General features: G+C 41.4%; 3 protein-coding genes across 9 annotated transcripts in view; 2 read left to right on the top strand and 1 right to left on the bottom strand.

Moving 5' to 3' along the window:
- The window catches only part of nfia (nuclear factor I/A), an 85842-nt gene extending 81954 nt beyond the window's left edge, over nt 1-3888 (top strand). For all 6 annotated transcript variants that reach the window (XM_061887827.1, XM_061887828.1, XM_061887830.1 and 3 more), the window contains one exon: nt 1610-3888. In XM_061887827.1, coding sequence (XP_061743811.1) covers nt 1610-1624 — 15 coding nt within the window. In that variant the 3' untranslated portion in view covers nt 1625-3888. The remainder of the gene's footprint in view (nt 1-1609) is intronic.
- Nucleotides 3889-6836: 2948 nt separating this feature from the next.
- Nucleotides 6837-10867, bottom strand: tm2d1 (TM2 domain containing 1). 2 transcript variants are annotated; one of them, XM_061888576.1, is made up of 7 exons: nt 10716-10867; nt 9899-10074; nt 8225-8294; nt 8046-8154; nt 7887-7978; nt 7747-7820; nt 6837-7665 (listed from the first exon to the last, which is right to left on the bottom strand). In XM_061888576.1, exons 2-7 carry the CDS (start codon nt 10034-10036, stop codon nt 7555-7557), a joined length of 594 nt encoding a protein of 197 aa, XP_061744560.1. In that variant the 5' UTR covers nt 10037-10074; nt 10716-10867; the 3' UTR covers nt 6837-7554. The 2 variants fall into 2 exon arrangements, with proteins under 2 accessions (XP_061744560.1, XP_061744561.1); XM_061888577.1 differs by lacking the exon at nt 10716-10867 and having other exon boundaries at nt 9899-10564.
- patj (PATJ crumbs cell polarity complex component) overlaps nt 10086-12829 on the top strand; it is a 49690-nt gene continuing 46946 nt past the window's right edge. The window contains exon 1 of the mRNA XM_061888570.1: nt 10086-10363. The gene's annotated coding sequence lies outside the window, so the exon portion shown is untranslated. The remainder of the gene's footprint in view (nt 10364-12829) is intronic.

Genomic DNA, 12829 nt, shown 5'->3' on the forward strand with positions numbered 1-12829 from the left:
GGGGGGGGTAACATGGTGACACCAGGTGCACACCTTCAAGGTGACTGTGAGTTGTGCTGACTCAACTAAAATCAACTTTTGTCTTGAAAATCATTTTTTCTACCTTAAACATCAACTTTTACCTTAAATCTAATTGTGTCTTGAAAATGAACGTTTACCTTGAAAATCATTGTTTTGCCATGAAATTCAACTTTTACCTTGAAAATGATTTTTTTTCTTGAAAATCAACTTTTACCTGAAAATCATTTTTTTTGGCCTTGAAAATCAAATTGTACCTTGAAAATCTTTCTTTTCCTTGACAATCAACTTTTACCTTGAAAATTAATTTTTGTCTTGAAAATCAACTTTTACCTTGAAAATAATTTTTTGCCTTGAAAATCATTTTTCATCTTGAAAATTATTTTTTACCTTGAAAATCAACTTTTACCTTGAAAATAATTTTTTGCCTTGAAAATCATTTTTCATCTTGAAAATTATTTTTTACCTTGAAAATCAACTTTTACCTTGAAAATTATTTTTTACCTTGAATATCCACTTTTATCTTGAAAATCAATTTTTGTCATGACAATCAACTTTTTCCTTGAAAATAATTTTTTACCTTGAAAATCTTTTTTTACCTTGAATATCCACTTTTATCTTGAAAATCAATTTTTGTCATGAAAATCAACTTTCACCTTGAAAATAATGTTTTACCTTGAAAAGCATTTTTTGCCTTGAAAATCAACTTTCACCTTGAAAATAATTTACCTTGAAAATTATTTTTTACCTTGAATATCCACTTTTATATTGAAAATCAATTTTTGTCATGAAAATCAACTTTTACCTTGAAAATCACTTTTTGTCTTGAAAATTATTAATTACCTTGAAAATGAACTTGTACCTTGAAAATGAACTTTTACCTTGAAAATCATTTTTTGTCATGAAAATCAATTTTTACCTTAAATGAACTTTTTAATCTTTGTTTGTCTTGACTTGTTGGACGTGTGTCCCTCTTGTTACTTTATTAGCAAGTGTAATGTTGTCTGTGATGCGTGTGGTGTTGGTGGGGATGACCACAAACACACACACACATTGACACACACACACATTGACACACACACACACACACACACACACAGTGGGAGTGTGTGAGGACAGTCTGCAGTGCAGAGCGAGGAAGAAAAGTCACAACGTCAGCAAGTTGTATTGATTAAAAACTAACCTTCCACTCTTCTTCTCCTCTCACTTCTAACACACACACACACACACACACACACACACACACACACACACACAGCAAGGGAAGCACAATAAGTCAAGAGCGACAAAACCAGACACATCATTTTTACAAACTTTTGTCCAAATGTATGTTGTAAATAGTGTGTATTGTTTAAAAGTGTGTGTGTATGTGTGTGTTTGTGTGTGTGTGTGCGTGCGCACGCGCGCTCTGGATGGCTTGACGATGGTCATCCCATTCTAGACCGTCTGGTTGCCCCTAGCAACCAGACACGGGACAGTGAGGAAATGAAAGCTGGTAACAGACACATATGGCTGTGCTGAGTTCAGGGTCTGTCGGGACAGTGGGACATTGCAGCATCTCTGTGATGACGTGTGCCGTGTCTGTCCACAGTGGTACCTGGGATAACGAATCCAGAGGCCCCTCCCCCCGCGTGCACCTGTACATCAATGGCTGCAGCCCCTCCCCCAATCCGACAAGAACGATGTCCCGCCCCCCCTGCGCTTTCCTCCCCCAACGCGCCTGACTCCGCCCCCACCAGCATCAGCATGGCTCGGGCGGGTCCAAGGGTCCGGTCAGGTGACTGTCTGGGTCACATGACTTTGTTTGGTGCCAGCCCCGCCTCCCGAGCCCTCCCTTTTTTTGAGGGGTGGGGCCAAGACTGACGGAGCCACACCCTCCCCGCCCAAGGACAAGGAAGATGTGGGCGGGGCTTGTTCAGGTTTTCTTTTCTCTTCACAAGATTTTGGCTCCTCCCCCTCCAGGTGAGGAAAGTGCAATCGTGTTGGCTAGCTCGTTAGCGAGCTCGCGGCTTCTTTTTCCCAGCAGTCCGCTCGCACCTCTGGACTCTAAACTAGTGAGGTACAAAAGACTTCTCCTCTTTTTCTTCTTCTTCTTCTTCTTCTTCTTCTTCTTTGTTGGTGGTGGAAATCCCTTTAAAAGACTGACATTAAGTTATTTGCTAAAGGAGCACACGTTTAGTTTGTTTAAATCCACGACAATGTGACTTTCAACCTCCTTGCTTCCTGTTTGCCAGATAATCTCCAGGGGGCGTGGCCTGGCCACAAGCTGCTCTGCGATTGGCCGTCTCTCCAAGAGGGCGGGTCCAGTCCACAGCACTTAGAATCAGGGGGCGTGGCCTGGTGAGGACTATCTATGTACATGACTATACAGTAAATATGAACATATAGAATATATACACCTGCATGTCGTAGTGTTAGTGACCTAGATGATGTAGTTAGTCACATGACGTCGCCGCTTCCTTTTCTATCTGCCGCTAACTCCTCCCCCCGCCCCTCCTTTTTGTGAAACGAAGGCTTGGCCTCGACTTTGTCCTCCAATCCAGTAGTCAGGAAGGAGGACTTCAGGCCAATAATCAAGTTAGTGCCTGGATGAACTCCAACACTTAACCAGTCTGATAGACTTTCAACCCATCAGTCGTCGAGGCAACTGATGGCCATGAAGCTTATTTCAGCGAAGGCCCTCCCGGTGCTGGTCATGTGACGCTTCCTGTCGCGCTGATTCCTGAGAGGAAGGGCGACGACTTCGTTATGCAAAACTTGCACTTCCTGTCGGCTTTTTCGTTCTCTTCCTGTCAACCAAAGTTAGCACGCGACCGGTGCCGCCTAGTGGCCGGTCCCTAAAAAAAACATATGATAACCACGAAAGCCCCCCCCCCCCTCCCCCGTGACAATCTCGCCAAGCTGAGCCGCCATCACTGACGGGGGGGCGGGGACATCCTCCCCGGACTCTGCGGTCACTAACGAGCCTTAACGAGTCCCGAAGGTGTTTACACTTTTTCACGTGATCGCCGACTTCCTTTCCTGCTGACGTGCACTAAAGCCCGCCCCCGGGGGGTCGCTATAGGTGTGTCCCTGCCCCGCCCCCCCACACACACTTTTTTCTTTTTGTGTGCTTGTAATGATGATGATGATGACTCAGCATCCTCCTCCTCCTTTGTGGCGCTCATTCCACGCAAAAATAAACTAGATCAAGATTCTTTTTTTTTTGGTTTGTTTCTTTTCCATGGCTTTCTTTCCCCAAACTTCCTCATCTCCATCCGCTGGCCCCGCCCACATCACCGCTAGCCCATCGCAGCGGCACGAGGCTGCCGATTGGACGGCGCAGGCTCAGATTGTTTGTTCGACGGCGAGTTGACGCTTTCTTGTTGCCATGGCGACACGTAAGGAGGTGATTTAGAAGCCCCTCCCTCCATCGACCTGATACTTTCCTGCAGGAGACCAATCAATGCTGTTTGTGCTGACTTCAGCAATAAACCCCTCTGCGTCGCCACGGCAACACTTCAAACGAGCCAGCACCTGCGCCCCGCCCCCTTCGTCCAGTTGGGGTCGATAGAGGTGTCTACCACATGTCCATGCTGCTTTGATCGGGACGAGAAATTTCCACACACAAAGTGGGCGTGTCCCGTGAACACACACCTCCAACACTTGAGGCTGCAGTGGGAGCACCACGTGACATCATCATCATCATCATCATCACAATGAGGGCGACATCCCAGCATGCACCGCTCCACCCATCCTTGAACTCTCCTGTGCCTCTTTGACGCCACCTTCTGTCCACTTCCTGTGTCCACCAGTGGCACTTCCTGTCCCCCAACAGAAAAAGCGTCTCTATGCAACAGAACTACAACAAAATAAAGACGCTCACACGCAGTCGACGTCTCCTTTCTTCCTTTCTCTCCAACATGCTAGCAGCTAACACCATGTACATGTTGTCAGGGTATGCAGCATGGAGCGCGACTGCCTACTGGCGCTGACGAGACGCGGGGCCGCCATCTTGGAGTGGTGATCAGTGCAATTCATTTGTCAGGAGCAATGAAGTGTCAGCACATTCCATTCATCTTACCTCACTGAATACCACTCATTTTCACCCCCTTTTTTGTCAGATAAAGGACACATGTTTTACTATTCATAGTTTGCTTAACAGTAATAGAATATTCTTATATGCTATAAGTGACCAGACGTCCCAGATCAAAACTGGGAATATAATTCCAGAGAAGGGTCAGCTATTTTTAAGTTGAAGAAACAATATGATTATGTAATATATACATGCATATATCCTACATAAACTATGTATGAATACATTAGATATATCTATAGACTGTATCTCTGTTGCTGCAGCAGCAGAGAGTTTATTCTATCTTGACACTTTGTTTTGATATTTTCTATTACATTCTTCCCTAAATGATCATGTTTACACTGATTGTTTTAGATGTACTTTTTATGTATGTCGCTTTGGATAAAAGTCCCACTCATTTCACGAAGGTGGCTAGACAAAATTGGGCTGGAAAGCTAGACTAAATGTAGACTTTCATAATACTGTATAGCCACTGTCCATCTGATTGTCTAATTAGTTAACATATATTACACCCTACACAATCTGGACTGTGGTACTAACTTTTACCCTGTTGGCTTTTACAATCTTTATCTTCATCATTTATTTCAACTTTGTTAGTCAAGTATGACATTTTTAAATGTAATTAATGTCACTGACAAGCAATTCTATTGTGGTCATACTCTTGTTTGCGAGCGGCTAGGATTTCAGTAATATTGAAGATCTTTGCTCCTTCTCAACTCTGTGCTAATATCTTTTTCACAAAATACATCCAATAGTACGTAAATGTTAAATCTTTCTTGTGAAAAGTAATTCCCCGATTCCTATTTTCAACAGGCCGCTCATTTGAGCAGGAAAATGCTGAACACCATCTTTGTTTTCTACCTGTCAACTGTCAGTTTAGCATCTTTGTTTTCTACCTGTCAACTGTCAGTTTAGCATCTTTGTTTTCTACCTGTCAACTGTCAGTTTAGCATCTTTGTTTTCTACCTGTCAACTGTCAGTTTGGCATCTTTGTTGTCTACCTGTCAACTGTCAGTTTAGCATCTTTGTTTTCTACCTGTCAACTGTCAGTTTAGCATCTTTGTTTTCTACCTGTCAACTGTCACTTTAGCATCTTTGTTTTCTACCTGTCAACTGTCAGTTTAGCATCTTTGTTGTCTACCTGTCAACTGTCAGTTTAGCATCTTTGTTTTCTACCTGTCAACTGTCAGTTTAGCATCTTTGTTTTCTACCTGTCAACTGTCAGTTTAGCATCTTTGTTTTCTACCTGTCAACTGTCAGTTTAGCATCTTTGTTTTCTACCTGTCAACTGTCAGTTTAGCATCTTTGTTTTCTACCTGTCAACTGTCACTTTAGCATATTTGTTTTCTACCTGTCAACTGTCAGTTTAGCATCTTTGTTTTCTACATGTCGACTGTCAGTTTAGCATCTTTGTTTTCTACCTGTCAACTGTCACTTTAGCATATTTGTTTTCTACCTGTCAACTGTCAGTTTGGCATCTTTGTTTTCTACCTGTCAACTGTCAGTTTGGCATCTTTGTTTTCTACCTGTTGACTGTCACTTTAGCATCTTTGTTTTCTACCTGTCAACTGTCAGTTTAGCATCTTTGTTTTCTACATGTCGACTGTCAGTTTAGCATCTTTGTTTTCTACCTGTCAACTGTCACTTTAGCATATTTGTTTTCTACCTGTCAACTGTCACTTTAGCATCTTTGTTTTCTACCTGTCAACTGTCAGTTTAGCATCTTTGTTTCCTACCTGTCAACTGTCAGTTTAGCATCTTTGTTTTCTACCTGTCAACTGTCAGTTTAGCATCTTTGTTTTCTACCCGTCAACTGTCAGTTTAGCATCTTTGTTTTCTACCCGTCAACTGTCAGTTTAGCATCTTTGTTTCCTACCTGTCAACTGTCAGTTTAGCATCTTTGTTTTCTACCTGTCAACTGTCAGTTTGGCATCTTTGTTTTCTTGATTGATAGATTGATTGATACTTTTATTAGTATATTACACAGTACAGTACATATTCCGTACAATTGACCACTAAATGGTAACACCCCAATAAGTTTTTCAACTTGTTTAAGTCGGGGTCCACCTTCATCAATTCATGGTAACTGTCAGTTTAGGTTGCTCCCCGGCTCCTCATCACCACTTCAAGATGGCCACCCAATTTCTCGCGTCACAGCAGCCAATGCTGCGTCTACTTTTAACACGCACACACACACACACACACACACACACACACAGTGACCTGACATGAACTCACCTGTGTGCGTGTGCACTTTGATGACGTCACTTCCCGTAAAGCCAACAGTCTTCAAGACAAAATGTCCCATGACTTGCGTGATTGTGGCGGATGTCATCAGGTGTTGAACTATTCATGCAAGTGCGCGGGTGAGTGAGGAGTCACGTCTTCGAGGTCGTTCAAACATAAAGTTTAAATATGGATTTGGATCTTTTGACATTTACTTTGACAAGTCGACTCTTCCCTCGGGAGGCAACTTCCTCTTCCTGCATCAGGTCACGTGACCGCATGACGCCGCTGCACATATTTCCTCATGAAGTGACGGAATGATTCCTAGCAGCAGTTTTATTCACGCACACCACTTTAAAAAAAATATATATATATATATATATATATATATATTCGTTTTGTGTGCAAATGCAATGATTTGATGTATTCAAGTGAAATTCGACCATTATGTAGTCATGAGCGCAACACTAAGTGTTAGCGCCCCCTGGTGGCCAATCAACGACATGGTTAGGGAAAATATTGGAAACACCTTTTATTTACACTTTAATAACTTCATCTACATTGTACAAAGTCAGAAATGTTCCTCCCTAAAATGACCATTTTACTTTTATGGGAGATAGTTTTTTTATGTATATATTTTGAAGGAGGGCTGTCAAAATGAATGATTGAACTGGTGATTAATCCCAAAACATATTAGATTGTTGATGTACACACATAAGTTACATATATTTGGAGTGTACAATTCACTGGAGCTTAATTGCTATACGGTCAATGCATGTGTGAGTGAGGAGACGCCAACTGCTGCGCTTGCCCACCAAAATACAGCCGGAAATAAGCTTAGACATAACAGTTACCAAGTTTTGTAAAAATGAATGAAAAAACATGTAAAAATGTTCCTGGTTTACATTCTGACAATACTATCTGGGTCTTTTCTTTAGCACATTTTAATTGTGCAAGGGAGTTATCACCTGTGAATAATCATGATTCAACCAAATTCCAAAAAGTCAGTCATCTTCTTTGAAAAACAAATCATTTGATAGTCTTATTTTAAGCAAATCAAAAGTTGGACACACAAATGCTTCCCAATCATGAAGATCATAGCACTTACTAGATCATGATGGCCCTGTCCTGCTCACAGCCACTTGGCATGTTGGGATGACATCATCCTCTACATAAAGTACAAACAGGAAGTGTCCCCTTAGGTCCGGTCTGCGAGTGGGCGTGTCTACGTGACCTCACAGAGACAGGTGCGGCTTCCTGTACGTCTGGTTGGTGATTGACAGGCGGGTCAGGCGGGCGCCATAATAGTCCACAATGTAGTCGGAGCCGTCCGACGGACCTACGATCTGAAGGCCACATCATGCCAGTTAGCGCTGGCGTGGACAGACTTTCACTGAGCTTCCCGCATGGCTGACGTGCCGACTGACCTGCATGGTGATCAAGATGAAGTCTATGAGCGTTCCAATGCCGCAGAACCCCACCGTGCAGAACTTAAGCAACCCTGACGGAGGAGACACAAAGCTTGCTGACATGTTCCAAGTGACAATCACACAACAAGTGAGTGTACCAAGTGCCGGGTATCCCAGGTAGAAGCGGTCGGCGCCCAGCCAGCCCAGGAAGAGAGACAACGCCACCGCCACCTTGTAAGAGTATCCACTCCTGACAACACACAGGTGTTGACAAAAAGTCTACAATATTGTGTGTGTGTGTGTGTGTGTGTACTCACACGTTCCTGCAGGGAATGGTTCTATTAAAGCCCACCTCGTCCCCACTGAACCTGAACTCTGTCCCATTGGATAGTCGACAAGTGACGTTTGGAGCTGGGAGACATTCCACTGGACACACCAACACACTGCAGGTGAGCAAACAGAAGAGCCTGGACCTTGAAGTCATGTGGACACTGACCCCAAGCTGTGGCGTCTCGGCAGTTTTCCGGCTCCTGAGTGTTTTCGTCTATCTTGGGATCTTTGCACAAATATGTGAGCTCCGTCAAGGAGTCAGGCAGGAAGTATATACATCAGGTGGGGTTTTTGGACCATGCAACAGCGTTATACCACCAAGTTGTGGACCTGATTCAGTGAACATGCAACTCTGCAGGTTTGATGCACATTTGGCAGATGTTCGTCTGTAGTGGAAAATGTCCGTCCTAGGGTTACCTCTAAGCTGAATGCATTGGGAGGGACAGGACATAAGAGGTCAAGTCACCCTGACCAAGTTGGTGGGGCGACATTAGAACATTGCACAGTTGTTATGATACAATCAGGCCACCAGGGAGTGTATAAATAAGAAGGGAAGACCAAGCCTGATGTGCGCTCTTTCTTAATTCCTTCACGAGGTTCACCATCTTTCGTCTCATGAGACACTTTCTGTAATCATATTGATTCAATCCAACTTTGTACCATCTGATTATGAGTAAATAGACTCCTGTAACAAATTCTCTACTGTTCCTGTTTAAAATTCGGACTTTTCGACTACGAACAGGATGACTTTTCCACTACACCTCATTTCCAAGTGTTGTTCTGTAACCAGCTCCTCCAACATACTTCATCCAATTTACACATACAGATTACACATATGGAGGACACTACATTTTGAAGCTTTTAGGTTTTTGTTCAAGTATGTGGGCGAAGCACGGCTACCAACATTATCCTTCTCCGTTAAGCGTCAAAGAGTCACATTTTTACCATAGAGCAGGGGTCTTAATTTCAAACACAACTGGCTGGCATGTACAAAAAATATACAGATGTCACGATAGAAAAAAAATCTGCTCAGTTACCATAATTTTCCTTTTTTTTTTTTTACATCAAAATACTTTAAATTGATAAACGGCACCACTGATAAACCAGATGAGGTGTTTCGGGCATCTGGTCAGGATGCCACCCGAACGCCTCCCTGGGGAGGTGTTTCAAACACGTCCGACCAGCAGGAGGCCATGGGAAAGACCCAGGACACGTTGGGAAGACTATGTCTCCCGGCGGGCCTGGGACCGTCTCGGGATCCCCTGGGAGGAGCTGGACCAAGTGGCTGGGGAAAGGGAAGTCTGGGCTTCCCTGTTTAGGCTGCTGCCCCCGCAACCCGACCTCAGTAAGCGGAAGAAGATGGATGGATGGATGGCACCACTGATAATTTAGCAGTTTTCTACCATAAAATCTCTGGCCATTTTGACAAAGCATTACTAGACCTTGAAATACAGTGGAAATGTATTTTTCTACCGAAAATGATATATTGTCTAATTTTACAGAGCATTACTAGACATTGAAATAGAGTAGCAATTTATTTTTAGCATAAATGATATATTCCCTATTTTAACAGAACATTACTAGACATTGAAATGCAGTCCTACTGTTATTTTGAATGAATATATCCTATATTTCCTGTCTTTACTGTAAATGGGAAAATGGTACCATTGATGTTTTAACGATGAACTTCAGGCTAATCTTCCATGTGCGCTGGATTGTATTTTGTCGTCATTAGGAGTATTTTGCAGCAGAACAAGCGGTATACAATGGATGGATGTAACGCAGCGTAGCCACTAGCTATTGTTGCCATCAACCCCCGAGGACGACACACATGTGAAGGATATTGTCCAAGTCTCAGGTTGTCGCAGTTGTCCGCGTCCTCGGCCACAACCCTCCTTACATGAGAATGGAGCAAATAAAAGAAAATACTCCACAGAGCGGAGCGTAAACAAAGCTGTCTTCTTCCAGAGGACGCCATGGTTGTTGATGACGTCACGAATGACGCCTTCAGGGTTGCTGGGAAAGAGAGAGACGTCTGCTCGTCTGGCGACTGGCAACACTACTGAGGACGTCTCCGAATTTCAGGATGTATGTTTAGATTTGAAAGGATTTACTCATTGAAATGATTTAAATCAGGCATTTGGAAAACAAATATCACACACTTATTGTGATCGTTGTATTTTATATTTTTCAAAGCAAAGAAAAGAAAAATATATTTTTTGGGGGCCAGCACTCACTCTTATTCCGACAGCAAGCGAACGCAGCATTAAAGCGACACTACTGTACCAAACTGGATTGGCTTCAAGTAAGTTTCATTTCACTTCCAATCTTCTTCAAGCACTCTTACAAGTCGGAGCAACTATCGTCTGAATGGAGGTGCGCTCGTCCGAGAGTTGTCGTCTTTAGCTTCACTTCGAAACCCAAGCGGAATTAGTGGGCGGGTTAGGATAAGGAGTTAGCATGCTAGCAGGCTAGCAGGCTTGTCCGCGCACTACTTGTACAAGTCAATGAAGGTGCAAACTTGGAATGTTGACGTCACACACACACATATATATATATATATAAAATAATATATGTATACACACTTCTACACACAGGCGAGTGTCGTGTTGTTGTTAGTGGTGATTGCAGTTGTTGTGAAAGGCTGAGACACGTACCTGCTGCTAATGAAGTGACAGTCTCACACTAAGTACAAAGATGGACGTCTACATAATAATAAATCACATTCACACTACAATCAAGCTTTATTTTTCACCCAAAGTTGTTAACCGACACTCACCCCTCCCCCAACCTGCCCAGTTTCACTTCCTGCTTTCAGGTGTCTGCAGGTGTTCAGCACGCTCATTGTGTGTGTGTATGTATGTATGTATGTATGTATGTGTGTGTGTATATATATATATATATATATATATATATATATATATATATATATATATATATATATATATATATATATATATATATATATATATATATATATGTTTGTGTGGAGGATGTAGTTGTGGTTCGGTCCAGCTTTGTGTGGACATTGAGGTTCCTTGCTGGGCCACAGGTGTCAAACTCAAGACCCAGGGGCCAGATACGGCACGATACCTTGGAAATAATATGGCTGAATAAAAGTTTGGACACACCTTTATTTCAATGTGTTTTCTTCATTTCCATGACTATTTACATTGTAGTTTGTCACATCAAACTATGAATGAACACAAGTGGAGTGGAGTTATGTAACAACAAAAAAAAGGTGAAATAACTAAAAACATGTTTCATATTCTAGTTTCTTCAAAATAGCCACCCTTGGCTCTGATTACCGCTTTGCGCACTCTTGGCATTCTCTCCATGAGCTTCAAGCACACCTGTGAGGTGAAATGCATTTCAGGTGACTACCTCTTGAAGCTCATGGAGAGAATGCAAAGAGTGTGCAAAGCAGTAATCAAAGCAAAGGGTGGTGATTTTGAAGAAACTAGAATATGAAACATGTTTTTAGTTATTTCACCTTTTTTTGTTAAGTACATAACTCCACATGTGTTCATTCATAGTTTGGATGTGACAATCTACAATGTAAATAGTCATGGAAATGAAGATGAATGAGGAGGAAATGTGTCCAAACGTTTGTCCTGTACTGTTACTGTATTCATTGTTTCCATTTTGACAAAACAAATATGTAATAAATGACATTGCACACGTTTTAAAGTTTCATATACTATTATCTGCTCATACAACAAAGATTAGTATTAGAGATGGGAATTTTGTCTAGACAGTTATGGCAAATATGATATTCACGATTATTGTTTTAATTGATATTTAAATCATAGTTAAACCCATGATTAATTTATTTGAGAAAAAAAAAAAGTTTCACCACCAAAACTCAACTTTAAATAACATTTTAAAAAGAACAACCAGGTATAAATGATTACAAAATAAACAAAAAAACAGTAAAAGATAAATAATAATGATAAAAAATCAAGTTAAATAGCAATACCAATTTGAAAAAACAATAATGTTCAGATTTTCCATTTTAATTTTCTTTAAATTCTGTTTTCACCGTTTACACTTATTGTACATCCATGGAGTGTGTGTTTTTGTGTCATTAATGACATTTAATAAAAGTTTGGTTTATAAATGCAAAAAATCCTTACTTTTATTGGTGCAACGCATCTTTGGACAATTTTGACTAGTATTTTAGGTATAATCGTTATGTAAATGTATCAATGAGTGTTTTAAGTGCATTATGCTTGTATAATGTACTTTTTTTCAATCCTGTATTTTCTTATTCAGTCAGAGCGGATGTTGCGAAGGGGGGGTCGGGGGGGGGGGGGGGGGGTCTGTTGTTCTAAGCTGCAAGCTGACCACTAAAAGAACCAAAAAGGAGACTCTCTCTAGCTGCAACTGCTGTTCTGTTTGTACATTGATCTTACAAGTCCAAAAAATAAGTGCTGAGTAAAGTTTAAGAAGCATTTTACAGCAGAATGTTAGCAGATATGATCAGGAAATGAATGAGATCAATAAGAGATAATATGACAAGTGTTAGCGTTGTCACGGTGTGTACACGACACATAATATAATCCCTACTACAATCATTAAGTCCACATTTTCATTTTCTAAATATCTTTGTTTTGTTGTTTTTGATCATGTTTACAAACTCGGACAATACCCCAGACAAAGTTTAAAAGTACTATATAGTAGTTTTTGTTGTATGTTAGTTGTTGCATACTATTGTACTATTTGTTTTGATCAAACAACTATGTAATAAAAAACAGCACTCACTATAAAT

Source organism: Nerophis ophidion, linkage group LG26 (genome assembly GCF_033978795.1).
Source record: "Nerophis ophidion isolate RoL-2023_Sa linkage group LG26, RoL_Noph_v1.0, whole genome shotgun sequence".
Lineage (NCBI taxonomy): Eukaryota > Metazoa > Chordata > Actinopteri > Syngnathiformes > Syngnathidae > Nerophis > Nerophis ophidion.

Bases quoted from the DNA above. Each gene is read 5' to 3' on its own strand.
- tm2d1 (XM_061888576.1), bottom strand. From the start codon at position 10,036: ATGGCGTCCTCTGGAAGAAGACAGCTTTGTTTACGCTCCGCTCTGTGG. The intron at 8,155-8,224 runs GTCAGTGTCCAC...TGGTGTGTCCAG, and splicing joins CCGAGACGCCACAGCTTGGG to TGGAATGTCTCCCAGCTCCA. The intron at 7,979-8,045 runs GTGAGTACACAC...GTGTGTTGTCAG, and splicing joins ACCATTCCCTGCAGGAACGT to GAGTGGATACTCTTACAAGG.